Source organism: Pavona decussata, unplaced genomic scaffold, assembly GCF_977016875.1.
Source record: "Pavona decussata unplaced genomic scaffold, jaPavDecu1.1 SCAFFOLD_4, whole genome shotgun sequence".
In the NCBI taxonomy this organism is placed as follows: Eukaryota; Metazoa; Cnidaria; class Anthozoa; order Scleractinia; family Agariciidae; genus Pavona; species Pavona decussata.
In genome coordinates, this window is record NW_028145428.1 from 356058 (window position 1) to 382673 (window position 26616).

The window sequence follows — 26616 nt, forward strand, 5'->3', positions numbered from 1 at the left end:
TTTCCTCACTATGTCATGCTTTTAGACGCCATCGTTTTTCATAATGAAACGAAAATATGCACGGATTTCCGCACTGATAACTCCATGAAAAACCATTTGGTTGAAAACTTCTCACTTCTCACCATAACTAGTTCACCACGACTAGTTCCAGTAGCAAGAAACAATTCAAAAGTGAAGCAGATGAGATGATTTCCTGCCTACAATCGGTTTCTTTCCTCCAAAGTGTAACATTCACGAAAGAAAGTTATGTTGCTTTCAACAGTCTCTCCAACATGATCAATGACTTGTACCACTTCTACGTAAATGGGAATTCAGTACTCCGAGTAGACACTACATTTGACCTTCTCGAAGAGCTCTGGCTTACTGACACGACGTACACAAACGAATCCCTAATCTAATTAAAGGGGAAAAATCCAGAGTTTCCTAGGCCAAGCTTTTGGCTTTTTCGTAAGACCAGAGAATGCTATCGAAGATTTGCAGGCGAGATTGTCATTAGGAAGCCAGAGCTGCTCAAAATTAAAAAGACCGGCCATGACGTAGATAAGGCCCTATCTCAGGGACTATGTGACGTTTTCAACGAAGCTTAAAGGCTCTGGTGCACTCAACACATGCAAGAGCGTGATGTCCACAAGCTCAAAACTCTTGGGTGTACCCAGCTTTCCCAGTCAAGGGTGATGTCTGATATATACGGGACGCAAGATGCAGTTCTTTTACAGAATGGTTTAGCAGACGCAGAGGACAAATGCGATTTTGATGCTAAATTGGAAAGCCTTAAGCCGGTATGGGAAGAAATAGCCCCAGGTTTCCACCATTGGTTCAAAAGTTCAGATCTAAGCTGTTCAAAGATTGCCTCGTTCTTTCTGCAAGAGAAAATCTCGGCATTGAAGGCAGATTTTACACGAACGGCCTCAAATTAAAACACAAGCTTCAGAAGAAGAGAATGGCCGAAGAGGATGTCCTCAAAGAAATCGCAGCCGTTACTGCCCAGTTGTTCACATGGGCAGAGGAGCTTTACTTGGAAGAAGAGAGGGCAATACAAGGCCTCGGGAAGTACCGTCTTGCTCCTGGCTATGACCATTTTCAAGTCTATACCGTAAAGTGGAACAGATGGGGCCCGGCAAGGCAGGCACAACACCTGGAAGGGTTTAGAGGGTTTGTTCCTTGCTCTTATGATACGTACGCCAAGCCGAAGTCTGCTGGTCTGAAGGCAACTCCACCTTCCAGGAAAAGACAAGCGCAGTAACCGGAACCAGAACTATTTAGCGAGCGCACAACACCAGCAGCTTGCAAGAACGTAGCTGTTTCACCGCTGGTCATTGTTAAAGTCGGCAAAGAAGCTGAATGGAAAGTAAGTAGGTACAAAGAGCAAAACATAGGTGAAACAAATGTCCGGGTATTCAAAGATAAGTTAAAGTGTGATTCTGTGATAAGTTACCTTATTTATGCAGGTTGTTAAAACTGGAAAAAATCCAACCTGATGCAGTGAAGAATGTACCATATTTTGTTGTACAAACATAACTTATTAAAAACTCTGTTATCCCTTAATTGAAATTATGGTTTTGGTGACCTTCCCTGTATACATTCTCTATAATTAAGAGCCGATTTCCGAAATTATCAAAAATCGGGCGTCAGTCGTGAAATTTCGAATTCCTTCATTTTTTGCCCATATAATCTCTATAGTAAAGTATTTTCAAAAATAACGTTAAAAGTTTCATCAGCGTGTTATTTTTTTCGAAATCGGGCAAAGTTTGAAATACGGCAAATTAGCGTCCTTTCAGTCACGAAACTTACTGAAAATTACCCATTTTCATCTCGCTCGTAGCAAGAAACGCAATGTCCTCTATTAATGAAATATTTACAAAATATAAACACATCCTTGTTCTTAATAATGCACTAGTTAAATTTCGATAAGCTGGAAAATTGGAAATACTTCGGCCATTAGAAGAAACCCCATTTCGGCAGTTTAAAAATTTAGCAAATTTCATCCAATTTCAACACAAAAGAAACCCAATTGATACGTCAAGTTTGAATTTAAAATAAAGATATTGTTAAAGCACAACCTTTGTAGTTTACTGTGTTAAAATATTTCTGGCGGCATTGCAAAAGTACCCCGTCAAGAGACCAAAATGTGAAGGGTACTTTGACACGAGGAGAACCTGTGAAACAAACAAGCGCCAATGTATGAACACAGTATTAACACAAACTTTAGCTGATTTCTTTAAAACAGAGCCCCTTCAAATTTCTCTGGGGATGGATGATAATTTATAGATTCTTTCGTGAAATAAAATTATATCTTTTGAAGAATATGTCATTCAAACAAGTTATAAATAACAGCGATCCAAACCCACTTGCTTTCTTTCAGTTTGCTCGAGAAGATTATAAGAACTTACCCGATTCTTGAATTATCTGCGTTACTTAGGACAATCTTGCACTCGATTGTTGAGTCTAGCAATATCCTGAATAATATTTGTACCATGCCCCCCACATGATAGCGTTATTTACTCTAAATGTGACAAGACGAAGACGCGAGCAAAGGTCGCATGTTGACATTCCTGAAGTTTGTCACAGTAAGATTGCGTGACACATGCGTAATGGAATTTGGGAGACCTGGTAAACTGGTATTATGATTTAATTTCAGTGTTAGATAATACCTAATGTTCTAAGTACTAGTTTTCGCCCTGACATCAAAGCCTTAATGGCATCTTGTGGTTATTCTTGCTTCGTTGGTGGTGGCTGCGGTCCAAGTTCCTTCAATCCGGCCAATGTGCAATGTATTGCAATCGGCGATTGCAAGAAAGATGTCCGCTCCCACCTAGTCTACTGCAAAATTAGCGACGATTCTGGCGTCGACAGTGAAACAAAGCTATTGCTCACTCGCGCAGGTAGGTTTTTAGCCATTGCAAATCCATCATGCCGTTTTAACATTTCTTTTTTCTTATATACTACCTTCGTTGACGGAAATCTCAATCGGTTATTTCCAGGCATTTTTGAAATAGAACAATCTCATTTGAAAATGACGGTGTGCCCTCGCCATCGCGATTCATTTGGTATCAGATGGCGGTGTAATAGGTCTCGTTGTACCATTCCTGCTGAAATGGCTGCCCACAAAGGCGAATCCTCAGCTCCAAAAGCTCAGTGTGGCTTAAAGAAGGCGCATTCCGCATACGTTTTGCAGACCACGAAGATGCTTGTACCAATAGGCTCGCGTACGTATTTCACATTGTTTTAACATTAATACATCATTCAATTGTTAGCTTGCGCGAGAGAAGCCGAAAGGACAGGGAACGTGGAGATTGCGCCAGCGCAAAGCGCCCTCGCACGCGTCTCGCGTTCCACGCGTATCTACCCCTTGATCTCTCCCTCGGCCCTCCCCCTGCAGGCTACGTCAGAGTTGTAGATTATTGAGTTGTTTTTAAATTACATATTGCTTCCACGAATACCAGGTATTTAACAATTATTCCATGAGCGCGCGTTGGATATGAGATGATAGATAGCCAACGAGGCGCGTAGCGCCGAGTTGGCTATAATCATCTCATATCCAACAAGCGCGAGTGGAATAATTGTTTTATTAAAAACAATCAAGAAATATTGCTAGATCTTGCTGATTTTCCTGTGCAAGAACAACCAGAAGGCAATTTAATGGCCGCCATTTCTCGGCCATGGTATAATGGCTCATATACCATGGCCGCTAAGCCAATCAAATCCCTCGAATTGCATTATACAATGATTCAGTTTTTAATAAAGCAAATTAGAGATTTTATGTCCTGGTTAATTTGCCAGCATATGATCTTACACGAGGGCTAAGAAGAAGTCTCGCACGAGGGAGATTTTCAAGGGATGTATAAGCCTTTTATAAGGTTCACAAAAGAAAAGAAATATAGAATGTGGTTTATTTTTGAAGACTACTCTTTGTCTTTTATCACGTTTTTTTCTTTTTGTGCTAAGTTTTACTGATAGCTACGTTCGCCAGTAATAAGTGATTTTCTATCTTGGGTTCTTATATTTTCTCGACTTTGCAATGGTTTTTATGGTACATGTTATTTCTTCTGAGTTCGGTATGGTAAAACGGTCTACGATTATGGCGTTTTCTTACAATGAAAAAAAGAAAACATATATTTTGCGCGACATGGGATACTTACCTGTCCCGAACTTTCAAATGGAGTTTTTATTTAAAAACGTCATAACACTCCACTCTAATGACTTGAAATTAGGGTACAAATATTAAGTAACAAGTATATATATTTTTTTCTGTACAATTATACAGCTATTTGCAGGCAGTGCAGGGAATATTTGGCCAATCTTATCGCAAGTGCAACGGTCACTGAAGGTGGCAGCGAACCCGCGCAGGCGGCTGAAGCCACTGACAGTCAAACAGAAGAGCAGGAATACACTCTTGAAAAGAGCGACAAATCTCCACAGGGAGAGGTAACATCATTTCTGCAATCAGTGTCTGTTGGCGTTCAAAAAGCCGATCGTTTCATGTTTCATGTGTTACGACAAAATTGTGCATGAGCATCATGAACTTAAGGCGGCAGAGCAATGTTGTTTTTTTTTTTTTTTTCATTAATATATTAAACAGTGTACATGTTGCCCCTTTGGAATACAGGAAGAAGATCTTAGTGCTGCATCTGACGAGCTGACAGTAGGCGTTGGGCGAATGAAGATCTCTGATGACAGCCCTATCCTTTCTCCTGAGACAGCCAGTACAGTTTCTTCTTCTGGAGAAGGGAATGGCCCTTCAAGGGTGGGAGCCCGACCAAGAGATGCCCTTAACATTTTCCTCAATCAGTGTCAAATGCAGTCGCTCGGAAGGCCTTGGCTGGATTGGGGCGAAGTCAGTGTGCGTACAAGACAGCGCTATGTCCAGCGATCTGGTGAGATTGTCGCAGCTGTACTTAAAGTGATTTCGTCCAATAACGCTCCCCATCTGTGGAAAGCGCTACAGACGTCCGGTACCGTGAACCAGCAACTAGGTCTTCATCACGCATCTCTTCCATCAGAGACAGCTTACCTAGAAGCTCTGGCAGAGGCATATAGCAATGCCACCAGCTGGGACACACGGCGGCAGGTGCTGTCCGTAATGTCAGGAGTCGCCAGTTTCAAAGCCATATCTGAATTCATACCTGGCTTGACCCAGTATCGGTACACAACGGCCAACCTACACCGTGTTCAGTACGGACGGCATGCTCCAGTGCCCACCTGCGAGTCCCCAAGACTAAGGATAGACGTAAACCAACTGGATCATTTCCTGGGGTTTATCACAAGCCCTCATCTCGTTCAGGACCTACCTTTTGGTGAAAAACACCTCCAGCTCTCGTCCGGGAAAATTATCACGGTGCCAAACATCATTCGCACAATGATACCTGAACGAATTGTGATGCAGTACAGGCAGTATTGCAGTGAGAACAACTTCAAGCCTTTCAGCCGCAGTGCCATGCTACGAATACTGACAGAGTGTAGTGCGTCGGTGCGAAAGTCCCTACAAAGCCTAGACTATTTCGCGGCAGAAGGGGCACGAGCATTTGATGACCTTGCTTCAATAGTGGAGGATATTTCTTCACTCAGAGTTGACGGCGGAGAATAGGCAAGGTGCATTAAAGATTCCCTGAAGGCTGGAAAGCTCTATCTTAAAAGCGATTTTAAGGTTAACTATAGTTTACACTTGTTTACACTGTAGTGTATCTGTAGTGTACATTGTTTTTTTTTTTTTGTGTTGTTGTCGTTGCTGTTTTTTTTCGGAAAGACTTGTTTAGGGAAAAGGGTTTAGAATCATAAAATTTTCTCCCCAAAATATTCGAAAACTGAAGCGCTTAACAGCAGCAGTAGGAGACATGGCTACAGCAGTAACAGTAGTAGCAGCATTAGCAGTAGCAGAAGTAGCAGCAGCAGTAGTAGCAGCAGTCGTCGTCGTCGTGGTCGTCGTCGTCGTCGTCGTCGTCGTCGTAGTAGTAGTAGTAGTAGTAGTAGTAGTAGTAGTAGTAGTAGTAGCAGTAGTAGTAGTAGTAGTAGTAGTAGTAGTAGCAGCAGGATCAGCAACGACATCATAACTAAAAAAAGCAGCAGACACAGTTATGTTGATTGTGTAAAAATAACAGGATGTCTCTTTGCCTAATCAGGTGCACATAGACAGTGAGGCTAGAGTGGCTGACCATTGCAGTGTATACGCACTGAGCGATCCATCTGAGTGTGCGTTCAAACAGCGTTGTGACCACAAGCATAAAGAGTTCTGTGATCAGTGCCAAGCCCTCAATGGTCCACTACAAGAGGTCGGCGAAGCTGTGCAAGATGCTGAATTTTGCAACGAGGATGAAAGAGATGAAATTCTCTTTCTATATGAGTCGGCAAAGCGATCTATTCAGGCATGGAAAGCCCACCAGTTGCGGTCAGTACAGCAGGATAAATCGAGGATGGATGTTCTTCAACTGCTGAACGACAGCACCGTACTGATTATCAACGACTGGGCCATGAAATTCCTCCCCCAGCTGTACAGGGAATCTCAGCAAGATTGGTTCGGGAAGAGGGGAATTTCCTGGCACATCTCTGTTGTGTTTCGGAGGAAAAGTGGGGAACTGCAGTCCCAGGCGTTCATCCACATTGTTCAGTCTTGCAGTCAGGACAGCACTGCCGTGATCCTAATAATGCAGCACGTGTTAAAAACCCTGAAAACGGAATATCCGGAGATTACTTGGGCCTACCTTCGTCAGGACAATGCCGGGTGTTACCATTGCGCCAATACTGTCCTTGCGTGCCAAACAATGGAGCAGTCAACTGGAATCAAAGTAGCACGACTGGATTTCAGTGACCCCCAGGGTGGCAAGGGAGCAGCCGATAGACTGGCAGCTACGTGTAAGTGCCACATCCGGATTTACCTCAACGAAGGCCACGATGTTACGACAGCAGAGGAGATGAGGGAGGCCCTGCTTTCCCATGGGGGATTAGAAGGTGTCAGGGTAGCTCTCTTGCCGTCAATAAACCAAACCGTGGAGCTGCAGAAAATTCCTGGCATAAACAAGTTGAATAACTTTCAGTTCACTAACGGATCCCTTCAGGCCTGGCGTGCGTATGCTATCGGTCCAGGAAAGAGCATTGCGAAGGAGAAAGTTTCAGGTAAGTGCCATCTTATTACCAATGTGTCTTTTTAGTCATTTTTAGAGCCACTTTGGTATTTAAAACGTATCATGGGGATGTGTTGACGAGCTTAGCCGATAGACAGCCACTTGAAAACTGTTGCTAAGTGTTCAACTGACAGTTTTAAGTAGCTTTTATTGATGAAATAAATTGAGTGTAACAAACAAAAAGCCTTCTTAATATTTTCCTCCGAGAACAGATTACACTTTCTTCAGTAGAAAGAAAGTCCCCACACTCGTAGCGAGTCCCCATGTTCTTTGGTAGTTGACTGGAATCTTTACTGACATCATCAAGAAGCCAGCTACCAGAGTACTGAGGCGCCTGACGTGCTTCCTCGGCATGATAATGATAATGATGATGATGATGATGATGAGGAGGAGGAGGAGGATAGTAGTACTAGTAATAGTACGCGTAACGTAGGCCTCTTCACTCTGATGTGATGTTTATGCTAATTTATTACAGATGTCAACTACGGCTGGCTTTCTGTTTCGTTTTCGCCTGGTGAGTTCAGGGCAGTTTCTGCAAAGCAACCAAAGCCAGCCCGGGTCCAAGTAACCACGGCCGCTGATCAGCAACAATGTGCCAGTGCTGAAGGTCCACAATCTAGTGTCTTTTCATGCCCAAAGGAAGGTTGCGTTAAAGTATTTCAACGGTCGTCTGCCCTGGAACGTCACCTGTCGTTAGAATCCTGCACCATGTCACCGGAGAGACACGCTCTAATGGACCTGGCCAAGCAACAGTACGCCACCCGTCTCCAGGAAGGCCTAGGCCCTCTTCCTTCTCTGCAAGTATCCGGCTCTGTTGACAGCTCGAACCAAGGTGAAACTGTCAAGGAAGGCTGGGCACTGAAGGAAATGAAGAAAGCCTACCGGTTCAATGAAAAACAGAAGACCTATCTGGAGGCGAAATTTAATATCGGCCAGTCCACAGGTAGGAAGTTGGAACCGGATGTTGTTGCAAAAGAAAGGCGGCATGCCCGGGGCACCGACGGGGAAAGGTTGTTTTGTGGTTCAGAGTTCCTCACTCCCCAGCAAGTGTCGTCTTACTTCTCGCGCCTTGCAGCGAAGCTGCGTCAGCAACAAGTTGAGGTGACACCACAGGATGTCTTAGCTGCCGAGGAGCAAAGCAATTTCTCTCTGGCAAGAGCAGATGTGATTTCCACGCTGCATATCCGTCACCCAATAGTCGTTGATCAGTACGAGATTTGCTCATTGGTTAACGACAAAGCTGAGTTTCGGAAAACAAAGTTGGGGATGCTACAGCATCTCTGCCAAAGTTTGGAACTAGATGTACCAGTACCGGCGGTGAGGAGGAAAGCTCCGTATATGGCACTCCTGGAAGAACTTGTAGATAGCTGCCCCTGTGCAGCTACAAAATGAAGCACTAAAAAATAATGCAAGGCCTTTTACTATCAGCCTTTAAAAGTTTCCGTTTCGTTTTCAAGAAAAAGCTGTAAGTGATTAGCCTTGCAAAGTTTAATTATGCCACATGGACACTAGCTTGTTGAACATTAGCCAGTTCAAAGCTCTCAGTTAGTGAGAACGCCCAAAATTTCAAAACAAAACCCGAGGAAAGAAAATGAGTGGAATTGTGCGGAGAGAGGGTGCTCTTAAATTTGGGTTCATGTTTTCGCGGTTCTCACTATTCTGGAGCTTGGAACAGGCAAGGCTGCAAAACAGTCTTTTTGTGCGCTGGTCCGTCGTAGGATCATGTGCGGTCGTTTCTTGTAGGAAAAGAGAACTTGAATGACATTCCAGGCTTTTTGTGCTTCTCGATTATCTTATCTGCACTTGAAAGACAAAAATTTGACTGTTTTGCAATCAAGGAAGATGCTGCGTGTAGACATAAAATGCAGGTGTGGCCCCATACAGCTTGCAATGTCTACTCTACTTGCTACTGTATCATAGATAGAACCTCCAACTATTAATGTTAGCCTTTTGCTGTAGTTAGGAAACACTATAGTAACTGTCCACTTCGTTCTTGATATTTGCAAAGATAAATGCCATACAGTAGAAAATAAGTGACTGTTGAAAAAAGGGCACTAAGCTGTGTTCTAAAAGTCCACGAGTTCTCACGCGCAAGGAGTCCCTTTCCCTCGCCACCTCCCCCCCCCCTCCCCCTTCCGCCAAAAAAACCCCGTTTTTCAAGCACGGAGAGTGTATATTTGGCTAGACGGCTAGTTTAGGAACTTGAAGAACTACATATGAACAAAGGTAAAATGCGGAATTGCTTGTCGTTTGTTATATTACTTGCTCGCCGGGGAGATAGTTCGGTTACCAAGTCCCACGCGGTTTTGATCACCCCTTAGTTTGTCATAGTCACGCAGTTACACGGATTTCAACATTTTCCGTTTAAAAAGAGTTAGTGGCGCTGCAGATCAGATCACTGTGGTAAGTCCTCCTTAGCGAGTTTTTTTCGAATTCAGGGCTAGAATAAACTGCTAGTTTACAGCAATTTCATAAATATTTATACTGCGATGCGACAATCACCTAGCTGATCTCTGCTGTTAACTTTGACCTCTTCTAAGTAAATGTATTCAATCTTCGCTTTATAATTCTAAAGTAATTGCCCTTCCTGTCTTAAAAACTCAATCAATAGATGAAGTAAAGCTTAGAAATACTCTGACATTTGGTTTTTCCTGACTGTTGTATTTTTGAAAGTAGCCGAAGCAGAATAATGTAAACAGTTTCCAATTACACAATTACAGCAAAATGTGCCTAATACTGACTTCTACATGTGTAAAAATACATGAGTTGACAAAATCATACAAAATGTTATCCTACTAAGTTCAACAGGGAATAAGCTACTATTAGCAATTTCTGTACAGCTTATAGAAAACATATTCTTTGTCGGAAGTGATAATTAAACAAAGGACTTGATTTGTAGCGTGACGGCCGTTGTTCGTTTCACAGGTTCTCCTCGTGTCAAAGTACCCTTCACATTTTGGTCTCTCAACGGGGTACTTTTGCAATGCCGCCAGAAATATTTTAACACAGTAAACTACAAAAGTTGTGCTTTAACAATATCTTTATTTTAAATTCAAACTTGACGTACCAATTGGGTTTCTTTTGTGTTGAAATTGGATGAAATTTGCTAAATTTTTAAACTGCCGAAATGGGGTTTCTTCGAACGGCCGAAGCATTTCCAATTTTCCAGCTTATCTAAATTTAACTAGTGCATTATTAAGAACAAGGATGTGTTTATATTTTGTAAACGTTTCAGTAATGGAGGACATCGCGTTTCTTTCTATGAGCGAGATGAAAATGGGTAATTTTCAGTAAGTTTCGTGACTGAAAGGACGCTAATTTGCCGTATTTCAAACTTTGCCCGATTTCGAAAAAAATAACACGCTGATGAAACTTTTAACGTTATTTTTGAAAATACTTTACTATAGAGATTATATGGGCAAAAAATGAAGGAATTCGAAATTTCACGACTGACGCCCGATTTTTGATAATTGCAGAAATCGGCTCTTAATTACAATATACTGTCGGTGAACACACAATCTTAATAATGCTATTGAGTCACGTATCATCGAATATCTCACCATTTCTGTCAATGTATTTTCTTTTCCTTAATTTTTTTTATTTCTTAGGTACAACTGAAGAGGGACTCTCGGAACCTGGAACTACTGGATCCAGACAGAATTTCTGGGAAGCAGTTTGAACTTGTCAGCCAACTGGACAACAAACGTCCGAAAAGTGTGCAGAAGGGTGAACAATGCAGAGTCGCATTTCAGCAGGCAGACATTGTCTTGGTGAGGACAGTTGGAGTACGTGAGCAAACGGACAGGTCAGGAGAGCTTGTGAAGTATACGGGGAATGCGTATCTCCATTTCCTAACAAAGTGCCTTAAAGAATTTGATCAGAACTTTAAATTTTCTGCTGTAACCATGCCAAGTAAAACACAGAAGTTTTTACCTGATGGCAACCGCGAGAACCTGGAAGTAAAAGGGTTAAAAGTAGAATATGACGAAGAACAATGATGGTATCTGGTGCCGTTTGAAATGCATTCAGACATATGTTTTATACTGTTGTTGTAAACCGGAAGAGACACTTGTGCCTTAATGTTCAGAGTCGAAGTCAGTGAACTTCACCTGTTTTAGAAGTAACATTAAGAGCGGCTGCCTGAGAATATCGAGAACTCGCGGTCAAAACTGAAATTTCGGTTTTCCTCATATTTTGTCAGAAGAATCCCTTTAGAGAACTATTTACGAAAATAACATTAAAACTTTCCAAAGATTTTTCGTTTTCGAGAATTCCGGCATAATGTGAAATGCCGTGATCGCGGCGCAGCCGGCGTTAAATTTTGACGAGATTTGGTGCATTTTCAAATCGCTCGGGAAGGAAGACGGCTTAGCGTATTAAAACGAGCTTTTGAAATTAAGTTAGGCATCCTTCTGAGAATACGGTCTTATGAAAATATTGCTGGAGGATTCTTATTTTCATGCAGTTTTCAAAGTCCGAAGATTCCTATTTTCAGCATTTTTGTTGACACTTGAAATTGTGGAAACTTTGCGGACAAATATCGTGTCCTGGTACATCGAAATTTGAAGCAAGTATTATACTTTAGGAAAGCTCTATACATGTAGTGCAATATATAAAAAATCCAGCTTGGGTAATTTAAAATCCAAGCGTTGACGGAAGTAAACACATAGGGAATTTTAATTTTTTTTTTTTTTTCAAAAATGGCAGTGGTCATGCAAGGACAAGTTTTAAAATAAGTTTAAAATAAATTTATTGTTTATGTTTCAGTTCTGTTGGAATAAAACTAAGTTGTTATTCGGAAACAAAATCTCATGTGTTGATGGGATTATCCCTATAAAAAATAATTTCTTTCCTAGTAGGTGATCACCGATCGCAAACAAAAAAATGAAACATTCAGGTGTTATGTCACGCTTTCCTCGGTACGCCAGCGTCAACAATGCGAAGGATACGAAACGAAATCAGTAAATATTTCATATCAAAATGTATCTGAAACCCCCAACAGGCGATAATGTTTCATTAAATTACTAATCGACTTGCGTAAAAACGCCTTTGGTTCTGAAAAGTTGCGCAAAAGTCGCAGTTTTTATAAATCCTAGGTTTGTCAAAGCTGCACTCTCATCCTCACTGTCAATAAAATGTCGTGACAGGCACTTACATTGAGCTGGACAAGCGAAGACGAGAATTCTAAAAGCTGAAGAACAAGGTATCTGTGTTTTCAATTTGCAGGCCCTAGACTATATATCATAAACAGAACTGAGATATCAGAGCCGGTAGAGAAAATCATGCTTTCACTTTAGTGCAAGGCTCGCCATAATATTATCTTTAACGGCAACACTGCGGCTATAATATATTTGAATGAGCACTAACCGTTCCAATGCCTGCAAAATAGGCATTTAATGAACCATCCCCATTAATGCGAGCAATAGTCCACCCTTCTCAGTCCGATCCGGATAGAAGAGCAACAGAAAATAACCAAGGTTGTCTACATATTATGGCCATCACTGTGTACATAGCTATTTTAAACTTGCTATTTATAAACAATGACGCAAAATGGCTATAAATAGCAATGTGCGTTCTTGGTTTGGAGTGGTTTGCTCGATACTAGAAACTGTATTTCTTCTTCCGCGATGTCATATTTTGCAGTTTCTATATATTTTCGGTTGCATTTATGGCTCCGTGCTCATTTTCGTCCTTGATAGACGACGAGTCCGGTTGCGGTCAAAGTTCGTACTATTACAGCAACCTGCGTTTCTTTGGGTGAATGCCAAAAAGATATCTCCAGTCATCCAGGTCCCAACGCCAGGAAGCTGTTTGCTGACGACAAAACTGACAGTGAAATGTAATGAATCCTCGCGCGCGCATGTTAGTAAAGTTATCGATCATCTGATGTTGTTGATTGAACATATGAAGTTAAGTTTACTGACTTTACATTGATGGAATACAAACAGCGGTGATATTTCTGATCAACCTACGATGACCCAAGAACAACAGTCTTTACATTGATGGAATTTGATATTCTGAAAGGATGAGTCGAATAACAATCAGACCATCTGCCCGCGCCGTCGAGATGTCTACAATCTTCGTTGGCAGTAGCCTCCCACACAGTCGTTTTAAGGGGACTCGTATTAACTCCTCCCCGAGTCCCCTCAAAACGACTGCGTGGGAGGCTACCGCGAACGAAGACCGTACACATCTAGTTAAGACGTCTAGTTTAGTCGGAAGGGGCCGAGAGGGAGAAATCTGCGTGACTAGCATTCCGCAAGCGTTGCTCGTCCTCGCGCTCGCGAAACTCATATATGCCTGAATAAGCCCTAAAATCATCATCATCATTATCATCATCATCATCATCACCATCACCATTATCGTCATCATCATCATCATCATCATCATCATCATCTTCATCATTGGTGAATCGAATAAAGGCCTTAGAGGTGCGGCATATTCCTTTGCTTTTTTTTGTGAGCATGAGAAACCTGCAGTTACTATTAAATGACATCTGTAGTGCGGAAATACTTCGGATTATTGTTGAATACCTTTTTTGGCAAGGGTATGTGTGTACTGAAGGAGATTCAAAATTCGTTCAAATTAAAGTAGCCACAGCGATAGAATGATTGCTGAGACCATAGCGGTTTTTGAATATTATTTTCTCTCTTCTTTTTTAAGTTTTATCAGTCACCTTTCCTTCTAAGACCAGAGTATTGTCTCCCTATACCACATGGTACCCTCCTCTTAGATAAAACGATAGTTTCCCCGCTTCCTCTTCTCCCCGCATTAACTTCATTCATTGTCCTCTTTTTTAAATGTCATATTCACTCAAGATTGTTTGAGGGCCGGTTGGAAAAAGCAAGCGCCTGGGATTTAGGGATTATTTTCAGCAAACTTATATATCTATTAACAAGTTGAATGCGTTGTAACCAGCTTTAAATCAATGTTATTTTCTTTACTATGGAAGAAAATACTCAAAAAGACTCAGAAAATGCTGTTTAATTAGCTATGATAAAGGTCGTTTATTGACAGGCAGACAGACAAACAGACTACACGGGTTAGTTGAACTCCTCAGTGCGAAAAAGATGAAAATACCGCAACGTTTGTTTGATGGAAGTTTCGTCTTCAGTGAGCAATACCACGTGTAGGTGATCTACCTTCTACTCGAAAATATGCCAAAGCGCCGGGCAAAATGGAATTTTATCTCATATCAGCGGTATCGAAGCGGCAGGCAAATACAACTCGGATACTACACTGTAGTTATAAAAACGTAAACATGTCATTAACCCTAGCTATCGACTGTGAGGTAGAAAATGTTTCTGTTTCGTACAGATTCATTTAAGAACTGAGCAGATTGTCACCCTTCTGTTTAGTGAAAAACGTACTAGTTGCGTGAAGTACAATAATGAAATTTGTCGATCATTCTGGCCTTGCATTTTATGCCACGGCAATCGGCCTTTACGAATTTTGCTGTAGCATTAGTTATCACTCACTCTAACTGTGAATAATTTTTTGTATAGGAATATTCAGCAACGAAAAACTGTTTAGAGTATTACATTTTGTATTGTAGCGATAACTTTGTCATTCTCTCGGGAAAATATATTATACAAACTATAAAATGTATTTCAAATATGTCAACTAGTACTTGCGTGACTGACCACTGACTGACCATTTTGTTAACACTTGACTATAAATGTTATCCCCAAACTAGATTTCTTACATGTTGCAGTAAAATAACAGATCGTACCTCAAGCATACCTGTTGTTGTAAGTTTCGATGTACCAGCGCAAGATTTTGTCTCGAAATATTTCCTCATTTTTAAGTGTTCACATGCGAGGAGTTCAACAGTCAGCATGTTGTTGATAGGCTGTGATCTAGAAAACATGCCTGCTTTGCACAGCTTCACAAACCCAAAAGTGATTTTAACGCCTGCTATTAGCTTTATTATTGAAACAAGTTCTTATTTAGTAAGATATATCATAAATACTTGGTTCTAGAAGTACTTCTAGATGCACCATGTGACAATGAAAAAAAATTGGTTGAGATCTGGACGAGCAGAAAGGTGACATGACACTTTGACCTTTTCAAATTTGGGGTTACATCTCACTCCCTAGTTAGACTTATTTTATTTAAGGTATATAAAGCAATTCAAAACTTATTAGATCATTAGATTTAGTTTTGGAACAAGAATTATATAATTCTCCGGTAAAAATAACATACAAACAATAATTTATTGAAACATTTCATCTTGTCCCTGCGTGACCACAGGAATTTTTTGAAAAAATATGTCAAAAATTCCCTATGTGTTTTATTCCGTCAAAGACTGGCTTTTAAATTACCCAAGCTGAATTTTTGATATGTTGCAGCACTAGAATAGAGCTTTGCTCTACTGTAACTTTCATTGTAAATTTCGATGTACCAGGGAAAGAATTTTGTCCGCAAAGTTTCCACAATTTCAAGTGTCAACAAAAATGCTGAAAATAGGATTCTTCGGACTTTGAAAACTGCATGTAAATAAGAATCCTCCAGCAATATTTTGGTAAGACCGTATTCTCAGAAGGATACCTAACTTAACTTCAAAAGCTCGTTTTAATACGCTAAGCCGTCTTCCTTCCCGAGCGATTTGAAAATGCACCAAATCTCGTCAAAATTTAACGCCAGCTGCGCCGCGATCACGGCATTTCACATTATGCCGGAATTCTCGAAAACGAAAAATCTTTGGAAAGTTTTAATGTCATTTTCGTAAATAGTTCTCTAAAGGGATTCTTCTGACAAAATATGGGGAAATCCGAAATTTCAGTTTTGACCGCGAGTTCTCGATATTCTCAGTCAGCCGCTCTTAAAATTTTTCCCTTCAATAATGAACTACATTTAGAGACATGTTAGGTTATCGTTTTCAAGTTGTTAGTATTGATTGATATTGGTGTCAACCGGCCAAAAGAGACAGTTGTGTGTTATTAATGTTCAGAGTGAAACTCCGTGAACTTCACCTGTTTTCGTAGCAACATTAAGCTTTTTCTCTTCAATAATGAAACACGTTCAGAATTGTGCATCGTTTTCTATCGATTTTCAGAGGTGGTATATCTTAATAAGATCATGTTTGAATAAGTTAATTCATGGAGTAAATTAAAGGATTACTATGTGGTGTTCTATGCCTTTATTCCATGTTATGAAAAGTAGAGAGCCTGATGTCAGTCTTGATGGAAAAGGTCTCATGTATATACCCACCACGAGTGCCCAACTACGTAAAACACGTTTCATTATTCAATGCACTATTATTAAACGTCAACGTACCATTCAATTACGTACAGGGGACTCGTGCTGGGTACATACATGAGGTCTCTGCCTGTAAAGGGAAGCAATTGCGTACAATGGAAGTTGTGGTAGATATATACATGAGATCTCTGTCGTCTTGATGGTCATTGTCATAACACTGCAATCCCAGTTCGCTTCGTTAGCACAGAAATCAGCAAGAAAGTATAGCGCGTCGCGGCACAAATGTAGATGGATGTTTCTGGAGAACAAAGCTGATGAAACTTTTCATGTGACTTACACAAATATTAAAATTTTTATTCAATGGCCGGCTGAAGAGACATTGATCGTACTTACAAATGTGTCTCTGAATGGAGATTCTTTCTCTTGAAAAGCTGCATTTGCTCATTTAATTTGTCCTGTTTTTGACAACCTTATGAATGTGTTACCGGAATATCAAAGGTATTCTGGGTAGTTGTGAGTCGTTATGTTTCCTATTCAGTATGCTTTTCAATTTTTAAAAAAAAATTCAAAAGTTAAGTTTTTGATATTTTTTGCTTGGGTGGTTTCTTTTGTTCTTTTGTTGTGGGATCATTGTGGGTCGTTTTGAGATCGTCCTCCGTCATTTGAAGATTGTTGTGGATCGTTCTGGGATCGTCGTGGATAGTTGTGGATCGCTGTAGGTCGTTGAGGGATCGTTGTGGAATGTTGTGGGTCGTTCCGGGTTTTAGTAACTACGCAGTGTGATTATGTTTATTTTTCATTATTTATGCCCGCATTTGTTTAACTTTGTAGTGCAAACATTGGGGAATATTACTGAGGCCCGTTTCATCGGAGTTTGCCCTGGAACTGGTGACTATGGTCATATCACAGTGGAGCACGCGCCAATGTTAATGCATTGTTTCCAATCAATGACTCGATACTCTAACCAGGTTTTTGAGGCCGCTCATAAACTTCAGCGTCAACTGTACTCCAGAGCCACTAACCATGATTGTTTGGGTCTGGCTTCTTCATGTAAGTGGAATGGCTAGATTCTGCTTTTTTATTGATTGATTGATTGACATTAATCCGGCCTTTAAATTCAATGATCTCATTCTCTCTTAATTTACATTTGTGTCCTGGGTGTATAATTAGATTTTACTAACAGATCAGTAAAATATTGTCAATGGAATGTGACATTAGGGATGGGTTGTTTGCGTTCCCTTGCTTTAATAAACTAGGGTCATTCCTGTGTGGTGCGGTTACGTCTGCGCAGCGACTTCACCCAAGTTTGTTTGCTTCTTTGCTTTTGTTTATCGCCTGCTAACCAATACTCTTGTGTGATCCAGCACATGCTGTCTACCATTCAGCTCGTATTGCTGGGGAGATAAGTGAGGTTGTTTTTGTCACGCAAACCGGAAGTCGCATTGATTAACCTACCGCAAGGCAGTGTTCCCCTCGATAATGCCATCTTGAGTCGTTATCTTGTTTGCTAAGTATTTTGCGCATTCCTTTAGTGCATATCCCTGTTGCGTTATGTTCCTCGGGAACAGTGACATTGATAATAATATATTCCTTTTCTCAGAAAGGAGGATATCTTGGTTCACAGTTATGCTGAACGTCTCCTATCAGTGAGGTATTCTTTTTTCCAAGCAAAGGAATCTTCCATTTCAGGTACCCCTGAGCAGTTATTTTTCGGCACATTTCTTGTAACCTGGCAACTTGTGCAGCTGAGACAGTTTAATGATGTTAGTCATTACATACCTCTTCCTCACGAAAAACTTAAGGGTACTTCCTGGGATCGTGGGGTGAAAAAGTGAAAAAACATTTTTTTCAACCAAATAAAATTTGAGGATTTTATCTAACATTTACTGAAAAAAAAATTGAAAAATATTAAAAAGCGCGCGAGATATTTAGGAAAACGTATTTCCATCTAAAAGTAAATCAATAAAAAAGGTGTCATAATCTTCTTAGTGCGAGACGCCCCAGAGGAATTTTCGCGGCAAACGCTTCATCGGGGAGCTCTTATTTCATGAATTAGCATATTTTGTTTACATCTCACCCTGCAGAAAATTTCTCACTTCGAATTTTATATTCTTCGCGCTTCCCAATGATGGAAAAGTCAGCAAAAAACGAAAAAAGCCCGTGGATAAAATCCCGGAAGAAGCCAGGGCCTAAGAAAAAGGGAAAGACAGGTTTCAGCGAAGACCGAAAACGTAATCTTGCAGCGAGCGACAAAGGCTCTTGGTTCGACCAAGAAACTCTAGTCAACGTTGAAGGTTCTGTCGAAAGTGATCACGAAGAACTGAAGCAGCGGCCATCAACTTCATCCACTGTTATTGGATCAAGTACACAGTCAAGAGCCGAGTCAAATGTTCTGTTTGCAGTAGCGACGGCATTAACTTTGAAGAAGTTTCAAGAACGGGACTGGGAGCTGAAAGGATTTGCCGTTGCACAAATCCGAAGTGTTCTTTGCATGATCTGGCAACATCATTCCACACAACCCCTAAAACCAACAGATTTTACGACGTCGACAGGGAACTGGTTCTCGGGCTCAGACTAGCAGGTCGTGGCCGCTCCGCTGCTCAAAAAATTTTGAGCGTTCTAAACCTACCTTCCCCGATCAGTAGAGACACATGGAGTAACCACACTAAAACTTTAGAGCAGGTTGCTAACGAACTCAAAGAAAGGGAACTGAAAAACGCGGCCCTTGAAGTGAAGAGGTTCTTGCAGGGCAAGGGTGGACTGCTCGCGATGGAGTTATAGCAGTGATCTCCATAGACACAGGGAAAGTGTTGGATGTTGAATTCCTTTCCAACTCGTGTAGAACGTGCGAGCAAAAGAAGAGGAAGCGACAGGAAGGGGCAATGACTAGACTCGACTACTTGGCTTGGGTTGTTGATCACGATGACAAACGTTTCCACAATCACGAGGGAAGTTCGCAGGTTTGTCTCCTAATTTGTTAGGCCATTTGTTATTATTTTGGAAACTGCCAAGCAGACATGCCAGGTTTACACTAGTCAACATGTATTCCTTTCATAAAAGGGGCTAATTTGTGGACTATTCATTCAAATTATGAATGGGGAGTGACAGGGGCGGTTGAAAAATTTACACATTTGCAGTTGCATTCATTTTTTTCAATTTAGTGGGGCGGCCCCCAGGCCGTAATCCAGGCTTGTATTATGTGAAAGTTGTTATTGTGTGAACACGGCAACCTAATGTTTGGCAGGGGTTGAATTGTCACTGTACCTTGAGGAAATTACACACAAAATTATTTTGTTCCAAAACTCATTCCTGCCATTACATGAATGGAAGTTATATATATATATATATCTAAAACCCAATTTAATAACTGTAGAAATAATTATAGCAGAAACGAAATAGAAAATTTTTTCTCCAGGATTTTAGTTCAAAACGACTGTGAAAATTTGGGTGGGGATGTGTGGCACTCTTCTTGAAACTGTTACCCTATTGTGGACCAAACTATGTCATTTTTCCTATTCTATTTCAGACCTTACTCAAAATTAAAATCCTATTTCATACCATGATACATGTTCAAAATTATGCACCTATCATCGGCCATCCCCCTGGTGAGGAACCCTGGGCAAGGGAGGGGGCTTTGAGAGGAGCCCTGTCGAAGTTCTAAAATCCCCCCTCCTAGATGGGGGAATAAACAATCATATGCCCTATGTGGGGAGGAAGAAGTGAAAGGAAAATGACTTGTTTGTGTTTAGGTACGCCTGATTTCTTCTTCAGTTGATGAAAGGCATAACGAAAGAAAACCTCTCTCATTTCCCCCAGTTTTTAGGGTACAACATCTGTGGAAATCTCCCTGTAAGTCCCCACAAAAGATGTATTTGCCCTGGGTCCCCCCTCAGGAGATTACCGATGATAGGTGCATTACCCAGGGACTAAATGGGCTTGAGTAAACATTTGATAAAGGCTTCAATTCCTGATGTTAATCAAGCCACACTTCTCAAGAGGTTAATAATAATAAAACAAAAGTCGGTTCTTCAAAAAATCACACCCAATTTCAGACCAGATCGCGCCCTATTTTAGACCAGAGGGGTAAAAAGCTATACCCTATAAAATTTCAGACCTTAACTGATGTTTTTTATTGTGAATACAATAGTTATAGGTGCATCAAACCAATCTAATGTAAACATATACCATTTTTAGTCAATGGAAGCGGAGGGAGCATCCCGCTTGTATGGGAGATCACTTGACAAGCACAAGTTGCGATACATCCCGTTTGTTGGTGATGGAGACAGCAAAAGCTATGCGGAGGTGCAGAAACTGTCTCCTTATGGTGCAGCAGTGTATATACCAAAGGAAGACTGCATTGGCCATGTAACAAAGCGAATGGGGACAGCACTAAGAAAACTTGTAACTACACAAAAAGGTTAGCACTTTACTCTTTAAATTTAATCCAAGACCCAGACAGGCTAATTCGAGTGTACCCAATAATGTTCAAGTACAACAGTTACAATGAGACATACAATTATTATGTTTAGAATGTCATATCTGGCTATACTCTTGTTTTATGTACAGTTGAACCTTCCTGAACAGACACTTGCTATAAATAGACACACAAGAATACTCCCTGAAGTCCTCTCCAAAAACAGTACATTTTTAGGCTGTTGTTAGCACAAGTTCTCAAAGAATTTAAGATTTAGCCTGCTTACAGTAATTTTGTTTTTATAGAAAATATCCATACTCCCCCCAAGGCAGGTTCAGTTTGGCTTCATACTTTCCTTTCAAAATTGTGGCCGTTTAGGCCCGCTCCCCTGCCGAAAATTTCAATGACCCTCTGTGGGTTGGGAATGGATCTTTTCTGGAACAACACATGACATACACATCATTTACATCTCATTATAGAGAGGGGCCATCAAATGTGTTGCAACAACAGCATTTCTATAAAACTGAGAGTGATATTGTGTGAGCATGTGTATTAAAGTAAAAAATAAGGTTTACAGACTGGTTAAATTTATTTTCTATCTAAAAATACTTATGCCTTTCACTTATATCTCTTGTCCTAGGAAAGAAACTACAAGATGGCGGTACAATAAATGGAGTGGGAAGACTTACCACAGCCCGAATAGACACAATGCAAAGCTTTTATGGCCAGGCCATAAGGCAAAACAAAGGTGATGCCAAAGCAATGTCAAAGGCGACCCATGCCATTCTAAAACACTATTCGAGCACTCCGGAACAGCCTCGTCATGAGGACTGCCCCACTGGGAAGGACTCATGGTGCAGTTATAACAAAGATAAGGCAACTGGGGGATCAAGCTATGTACCCATCAAAAACCCCCTTCCAGAATGTGTGGTGGAGTTAATGCAGCCAAGGTTTGATCGGCTTGGCGCTGAGGAGTTCGTCGTTGGCTGTGAAAGGTGCCTAGATCAAAACAAAAATGAAAGCCTGCACCATGTTGTCTGGGGAATGGCTCCAAAAGAACAGTATACTTCACAGCAAGAAACAAGTTTGGCAGTGGCAATTGGTGTGCTTGTTTTCAACAATGGCTTAAAGGACACCATTATGAAATTATGATTAGCCATGGATCTCCCTCTTCACCCCGACATGCTGGCAGAACTTGAGAAGCTTGACAGGAAGCGCATGCATGAATCTGACTACAAGGCAGACCCCGAGACAAAGAAATGCAGAAAGAAACTCAAAAAAGACAAATGTAAAAAACAGGATGCATTTCAACACAAGGAAGGTGTAATGTATAGCTCTCAAGGGTTTTACACAAATTAAGAGGACAAGATAATCAAATGTCTATTTTCTTGATTGTTGAGCATAACAGTGTTATGGCGCCAAAACTTAAGGCCAACTACAAAGCAAGATTTTTCGTGTACATTAGAACTTGTCTGAGTGAAAGGGATAGAGTGTCTTTTCTACCATGCTAATGGTGAGATACACAAGACATAAAGCGGCAACAAAAGTAAACACAGCACAAACAAATCTTGGAATAACTTTTAATACTGATATCGGTAAATGCATGGTTTTCTGGTAGCAATTCGCACATTATTACATTTTTACCCATAAATTCAGGTCATGCAGTCTCAACCAAACTTATTTCCACACTAAAATATTTTAAGCAGTCAATTCCAGGTACTGCAAAAATACCGCAGCCATATGATTTTGATGGAAAACAGGTTAAATGCATCAATTGACCATGTATTCTCTTTCATTTTGGTCTACAAATGTTAGGTACATTTTTGCTGATTTGTTTATGATAAGAATAACACGTTTAACCACAAAGGAGTTTGGTTGAGAGGGAATGAGAAGTGTGCGAGGGGAAGGGAGCCTTTGTTTGGGGGGTTGGGGATAGTTACATTTACAATGAATATTCTTTCAATAATTGAATAGCCTGGGTAACCAAATTTGGTTACTCTTTTCTTAACAATTTTATAGTAGTAATGTAACTGAAATCCAGACAACTTAAGTTACTTTACTAATAAGACTAAGGGGAAAGTCTTAGTGAAAGTAAATTGTAAATAGACACAAGTTGTGTTGCAAACTGTAGGTCAACCACAAGACAGGTTTGGGGTTGCATACAGAGGAAGACAATCATTTGAGTAAAAATTACCTGGGGGGGGGAGGGGGGGCTCCCATTTAAAAGTGATAGGGGTGCTTGCTGGACATATTGAAAAGAACCCCTAAAAGATAGCCTGTTTTGTGGGCGTGGCTTCAAATTTTTATCACCCCTACCCCCGTGAAATAGCTCCTATCATATTTTTCGGCTCAATACCCTAAAAGGTTCCCAAAAGCTCCCGCTGTGGACCGTTTGAGGCTGAAGACCCTAGGAGGTACTAAAACTGCATTTTTAACCCCTAAAAGGTACGACGAGCAACCCCGTCACTTTTATACAGGAGTCCCTCCACCCCCCCCCCCCCACCCCCCCGTGAGAAATTATGGAAACAAGTACATTTATTTCTATTAGCCAATCTTTAATAATAATAATAATAATAATAATAATAATAATAATAATAAAACATAGTCCTTCAGCAAGAAAAAGCCAGTGTGTTATTCAGTGCCATTTGTTGGGGGGATGTTGATTGCCGTGCAAAAGTCCTGCAGGGTAACTTTGAAAGCGTCCTGTCAAAATATATAAAAAAAAAAAAACCGTTGTGTATTATTTTGATATCAGCATAACTCCAACTCCAAGATCTATTTTATTTGATAAAAAGACCAGAATAAAGATAAGGGAATTTTGGGTTGTAGTGGCAGAGAAACCTCTCTGATCTCCCCCTTGACATCTCCTGGAACGATTTTTCTAATAAAATTGAGCACAACCTCCGGAAATGCATATTCTGCATCCTCTGGGCCGATTTCTTTCTTCTGCAGCAAGATAAAACCAAATAACGTTTTATTGAGCGTTTGTAATGAAACATTGGCATAAAATCAACAAGAACTAGACCGATAAAATAGAACTCACCAGAAGCGCATGAGCCCACGTGCAATACTGGAGATAGCGCGTTCTGCGTGGCCCTTTTCCTCGCTTTTTGCTCCGCTCTACACCATCTTGAAGATTTCTTACGAAGAAATCACCATCGTACCTAAATAGCAGTAAAAATGCGATTTTCTTTCATTATATATTTCCTTTGATACAATATGAACAATGGCTTTAGCTTGAAGCGCAAATTACATTACACGCAATCAAAACGAACAACCTACCCAATAGATTTCATTTCTGATATCAGCGTACTCCTCAAACTCTCCACTGATTCGCTTTCGGCTTCGTTAGCCTTGGTTTTCCCCCGTTTTCCTGGTTGATTTTTACGTTTTCCTTTCGCCACTTTCCCCATCTCGCTCAATCACAACAGCGGAGTCTAAAACGTGTCTGCAACGCGATACTTTTGCCGCGAAATTCTGTGCTATTGTTGTTGACGCCATGGGGTCCTGTTGCTTGATTGGCTCGCCACGTAATGAGGTGTCATAATCTCCTGTGGAGGCTTGTTTTTCTTGCAAACCTTTATCGAGCGAAAACTCACACTTGAATTTTGGCAGGGTATGTCCACTTTGAACGAATTAATAGGGTATGTAGTTTTGACGGATTGTCGTGAAATTTGGCCAGAAGATTCGAGGGATAATGACGAACAAAAAGGTGTCAGGGAATTTTGATTTTCAAAATATTTTTCCCGTGGCGACTGTTTACGCAACACGCCTCAAATATTTTTTGCTACTCAAACTTTAGACGTGGATATCTAAATAACCAATCCGAATTTCGAAAAAGCCTGACACCTTTTTGTTGATTGATGCCTTGTGAATAACACTGTGCAGCGATTTCGTTCTTCGCGCGGCGTTCGATAACCGATTAATCCAATGGAACGACCATCGGTCGATTCGAGGTTCTACTGGCTTCTGGCAGTTAAAAAAGGAAAAATTCGCTAAATTATATTTTTTATAGGAAACTACATTTATTTAGCTTTATAATGATATATAGTTTGTTAGAGGTTTATTAAAACTTGCGCGCGTACGAATTTTTTTCCAAAGGACACCCGGAACCCAGGAAGTATCCTTAACTATTCTGACTTGCGTGTTTGTTTTAGATTAGATAGTGAAAAAAAATCTGCACGCCTGCACATATTTTTCATCTAATAATCTTTGCATTTTCAATTAAATTTATAGGAAAGCATTTCTTTTATCCCGGTTGTGGGTGGAAGAGAAAGACTGTACCATGGACGGGTGAAGACAAGGAGTGCATCGCAGTGGTATCAGGCCTTTCAGATGCGATGCTTGGGCCAGACCATTTCGAGTTTGAACAAACTCCCTGTCATTGCACCGCAGTCAGTGCCCAGCTTATGTATACGATCACCAACGATGGGAAAACGAGCTTGCCCTGCAATTAATGAAGAATTTTGAAACACCTGAGCCACCCAGCAAGATTCCTAAAGTATCAACCAAACCTCCTGTGAAGAGAGTGTTGAGTATGCAACCCGGTTCTGCTGCGAGAAAATCGTCGTCTGTAAACAAATTTGTTCCGCTAACTTCCTATGACACCATTCGTGTTCTCGTGTTCCTGCTTGGGGTGGTACACATGGTACGATTAAGCTTATCAAATCCTGTCCCATTGATCATTTTTTGACGATATTCTACACATGGTTGAAAAACGTCCCACATTTTTCTGCTAAGTTATCGGAGATATCAGAACCCTGGGTCAAACATCTTGTCACCATCGCACAGATGTTCGACAATGGTGAGTTCACCGGAGGTAAAGTGGAGTGGTTAAAGGGATACTCTAGACCCCAAAACAACTTTCGCTTAAAAGGTAGCATTTGGACTATAATAAAGGGTAAACGGCACATAAAGTACAAAAGAAAAAAGGAAAAGGCCGAAAATTGCCGGAGAAAGGCGAAATTTTCCCCGTTTTGAAGACCGGAAGTAAAAATCGTCTTTGGTAGAGCACGTGATCGATGACGTAGAATGAAGAACCGCTCTTGTTTACAACACTGAAGACAATATGGATTCTGGGGATTAGCGCAGTTCTTTTGCCTGTTTTTCTTCTGAACAAAATAGTAGAATCGAAATTGCCAACGGAGCAACGTTAACAGAGCTATGTGGGCGCTTTTCACATGCGTTTAGCCGTGCAACAGCGAAGTGAACTCGGTTACGGACTCTACAAAACGAGTGCGAAGAGGTGTTTTAGAGCGGATTGGTAAGCGACCGGTTATGCATTCTATCGCAAATTTGGTGTATTTCACATCCGCAATGTGATTTCATTGGCGATTGAATAAGTTTTGAGTAGCATTAAAGTTTCCTTTTTATGGTACAGCGTTGTTATTTGAAATCTACTTTAGTTTGGTCATTTAGTTATATTTTTTGGCCTGTTTAATAGCAGTTAATAGAGACACAGCGTACAAAGCTCAGCGAAAGCTTGGAGATGTGGGCAGCTTTCATTATAACGATTCACACTTTACAGGAGTGGTACCTGTACAAACAACAATACTACGACGAAGACTAACCACATAAATAAATTCTGGAGTCATCCTGATTGTGTTGTACTGGGCCTTTTGGGATATTAAACGAGTTTAACCTTTCATGCCATATTGCGTTCTATAGTACTGCATTCGAGCTCACTTTACAGGGATTTTTTCCGCTAAGTAATGTGACTGGAAATGTTTCATTGTTTTCCATTTTAAAGCAAAACAAGGCCTGTCACCTTTGATATTATGCTGATTTAGAAAACGGTGTTTACCGTTGTTGGTCATTTTGCCCTGTCGCGCCGTGTATACAGCGAATATGACAGTCGCGTACCTGAACTGAACAAGGTTAATGAAA

The 26616-nt window shown here is 40.8% G+C and overlaps 4 protein-coding genes and 1 long non-coding RNA gene across 5 annotated transcripts; 4 read left to right on the forward strand and 1 right to left on the reverse strand.

The window, feature by feature from the left end:
• Positions 1 to 203: 203 nt before the first annotated feature.
• LOC146489612 (uncharacterized) lies at positions 204 to 1555 on the forward strand. Its single transcript, XM_085103496.1, has one exon. The coding sequence runs from the start codon at positions 782 to 784 to the stop codon at positions 1241 to 1243; it is 462 nt and encodes a 153-aa protein (XP_084959622.1). The 5' UTR covers positions 204 to 781; the 3' UTR covers positions 1244 to 1555.
• Positions 1556 to 4018: 2463 nt separating this feature from the next.
• Positions 4019 to 5748, forward strand: LOC146489613 (uncharacterized). Its single transcript, XM_085104648.1, has 3 exons — positions 4019 to 4055; positions 4265 to 4425; positions 4607 to 5748. The coding sequence occupies exons 1-3, from the start codon at positions 4019 to 4021 to the stop codon at positions 5582 to 5584; spliced, it is 1176 nt and encodes a 391-aa protein (XP_084960774.1). The 3' UTR covers positions 5585 to 5748.
• Positions 5749 to 6266: 518 nt separating this feature from the next.
• Positions 6267 to 8648, forward strand: LOC146489614 (uncharacterized). The gene is made up of 2 exons (XM_085103504.1): positions 6267 to 7107; positions 7591 to 8648. Exons 1-2 carry the CDS (start codon positions 6408 to 6410, stop codon positions 8505 to 8507), a joined length of 1617 nt encoding a protein of 538 aa, XP_084959630.1. The 5' UTR covers positions 6267 to 6407; the 3' UTR covers positions 8508 to 8648.
• Positions 8649 to 19075: 10427 nt separating this feature from the next.
• Positions 19076 to 23214, forward strand: LOC146489615 (uncharacterized). The gene is made up of 3 exons (XM_085104217.1): positions 19076 to 19276; positions 20511 to 20733; positions 21371 to 23214. The coding sequence occupies exons 1-3, from the start codon at positions 19199 to 19201 to the stop codon at positions 21880 to 21882; spliced, it is 813 nt and encodes a 270-aa protein (XP_084960343.1). The 5' UTR covers positions 19076 to 19198; the 3' UTR covers positions 21883 to 23214.
• Positions 23215 to 23376: 162 nt separating this feature from the next.
• LOC146489616 (uncharacterized) lies at positions 23377 to 24510 on the reverse strand. Its single transcript, XR_014863520.1, has 3 exons — positions 24009 to 24510; positions 23774 to 23894; positions 23377 to 23676 (listed from the first exon to the last, which is right to left on the reverse strand). It is a non-coding gene; the product is annotated as an uncharacterized LOC146489616 (long non-coding RNA).
• Positions 24511 to 26616: the final 2106 nt, after the last annotated feature.

Bases quoted from the DNA above. Each gene is read 5' to 3' on its own strand.
- LOC146489612 (XM_085103496.1), top strand. From the start codon at position 782: ATGGGAAGAAATAGCCCCAGGTTTCCACCATTGGTTCAAAAGTTCAGA.
- LOC146489613 (XM_085104648.1), top strand. From the start codon at position 4,019: ATGGTTTTTATGGTACATGTTATTTCTTCTGAGTTCG. The intron at 4,056-4,264 runs GTATGGTAAAAC...ACAATTATACAG, and splicing joins TGTTATTTCTTCTGAGTTCG to CTATTTGCAGGCAGTGCAGG. The intron at 4,426-4,606 runs GTAACATCATTT...TTTGGAATACAG, and splicing joins ACAAATCTCCACAGGGAGAG to GAAGAAGATCTTAGTGCTGC.
- LOC146489614 (XM_085103504.1), top strand. From the start codon at position 6,408: ATGGATGTTCTTCAACTGCTGAACGACAGCACCGTACTGATTATCAAC. The intron at 7,108-7,590 runs GTAAGTGCCATC...AATTTATTACAG, and splicing joins TGCGAAGGAGAAAGTTTCAG to ATGTCAACTACGGCTGGCTT.
- LOC146489615 (XM_085104217.1), top strand. From the start codon at position 19,199: ATGACTAGACTCGACTACTTGGCTTGGGTTGTTGATCACGATGACAAA. The intron at 19,277-20,510 runs GTTTGTCTCCTA...TACCATTTTTAG, and splicing joins ATCACGAGGGAAGTTCGCAG to TCAATGGAAGCGGAGGGAGC. The intron at 20,734-21,370 runs GTTAGCACTTTA...CTCTTGTCCTAG, and splicing joins ACTTGTAACTACACAAAAAG to GAAAGAAACTACAAGATGGC.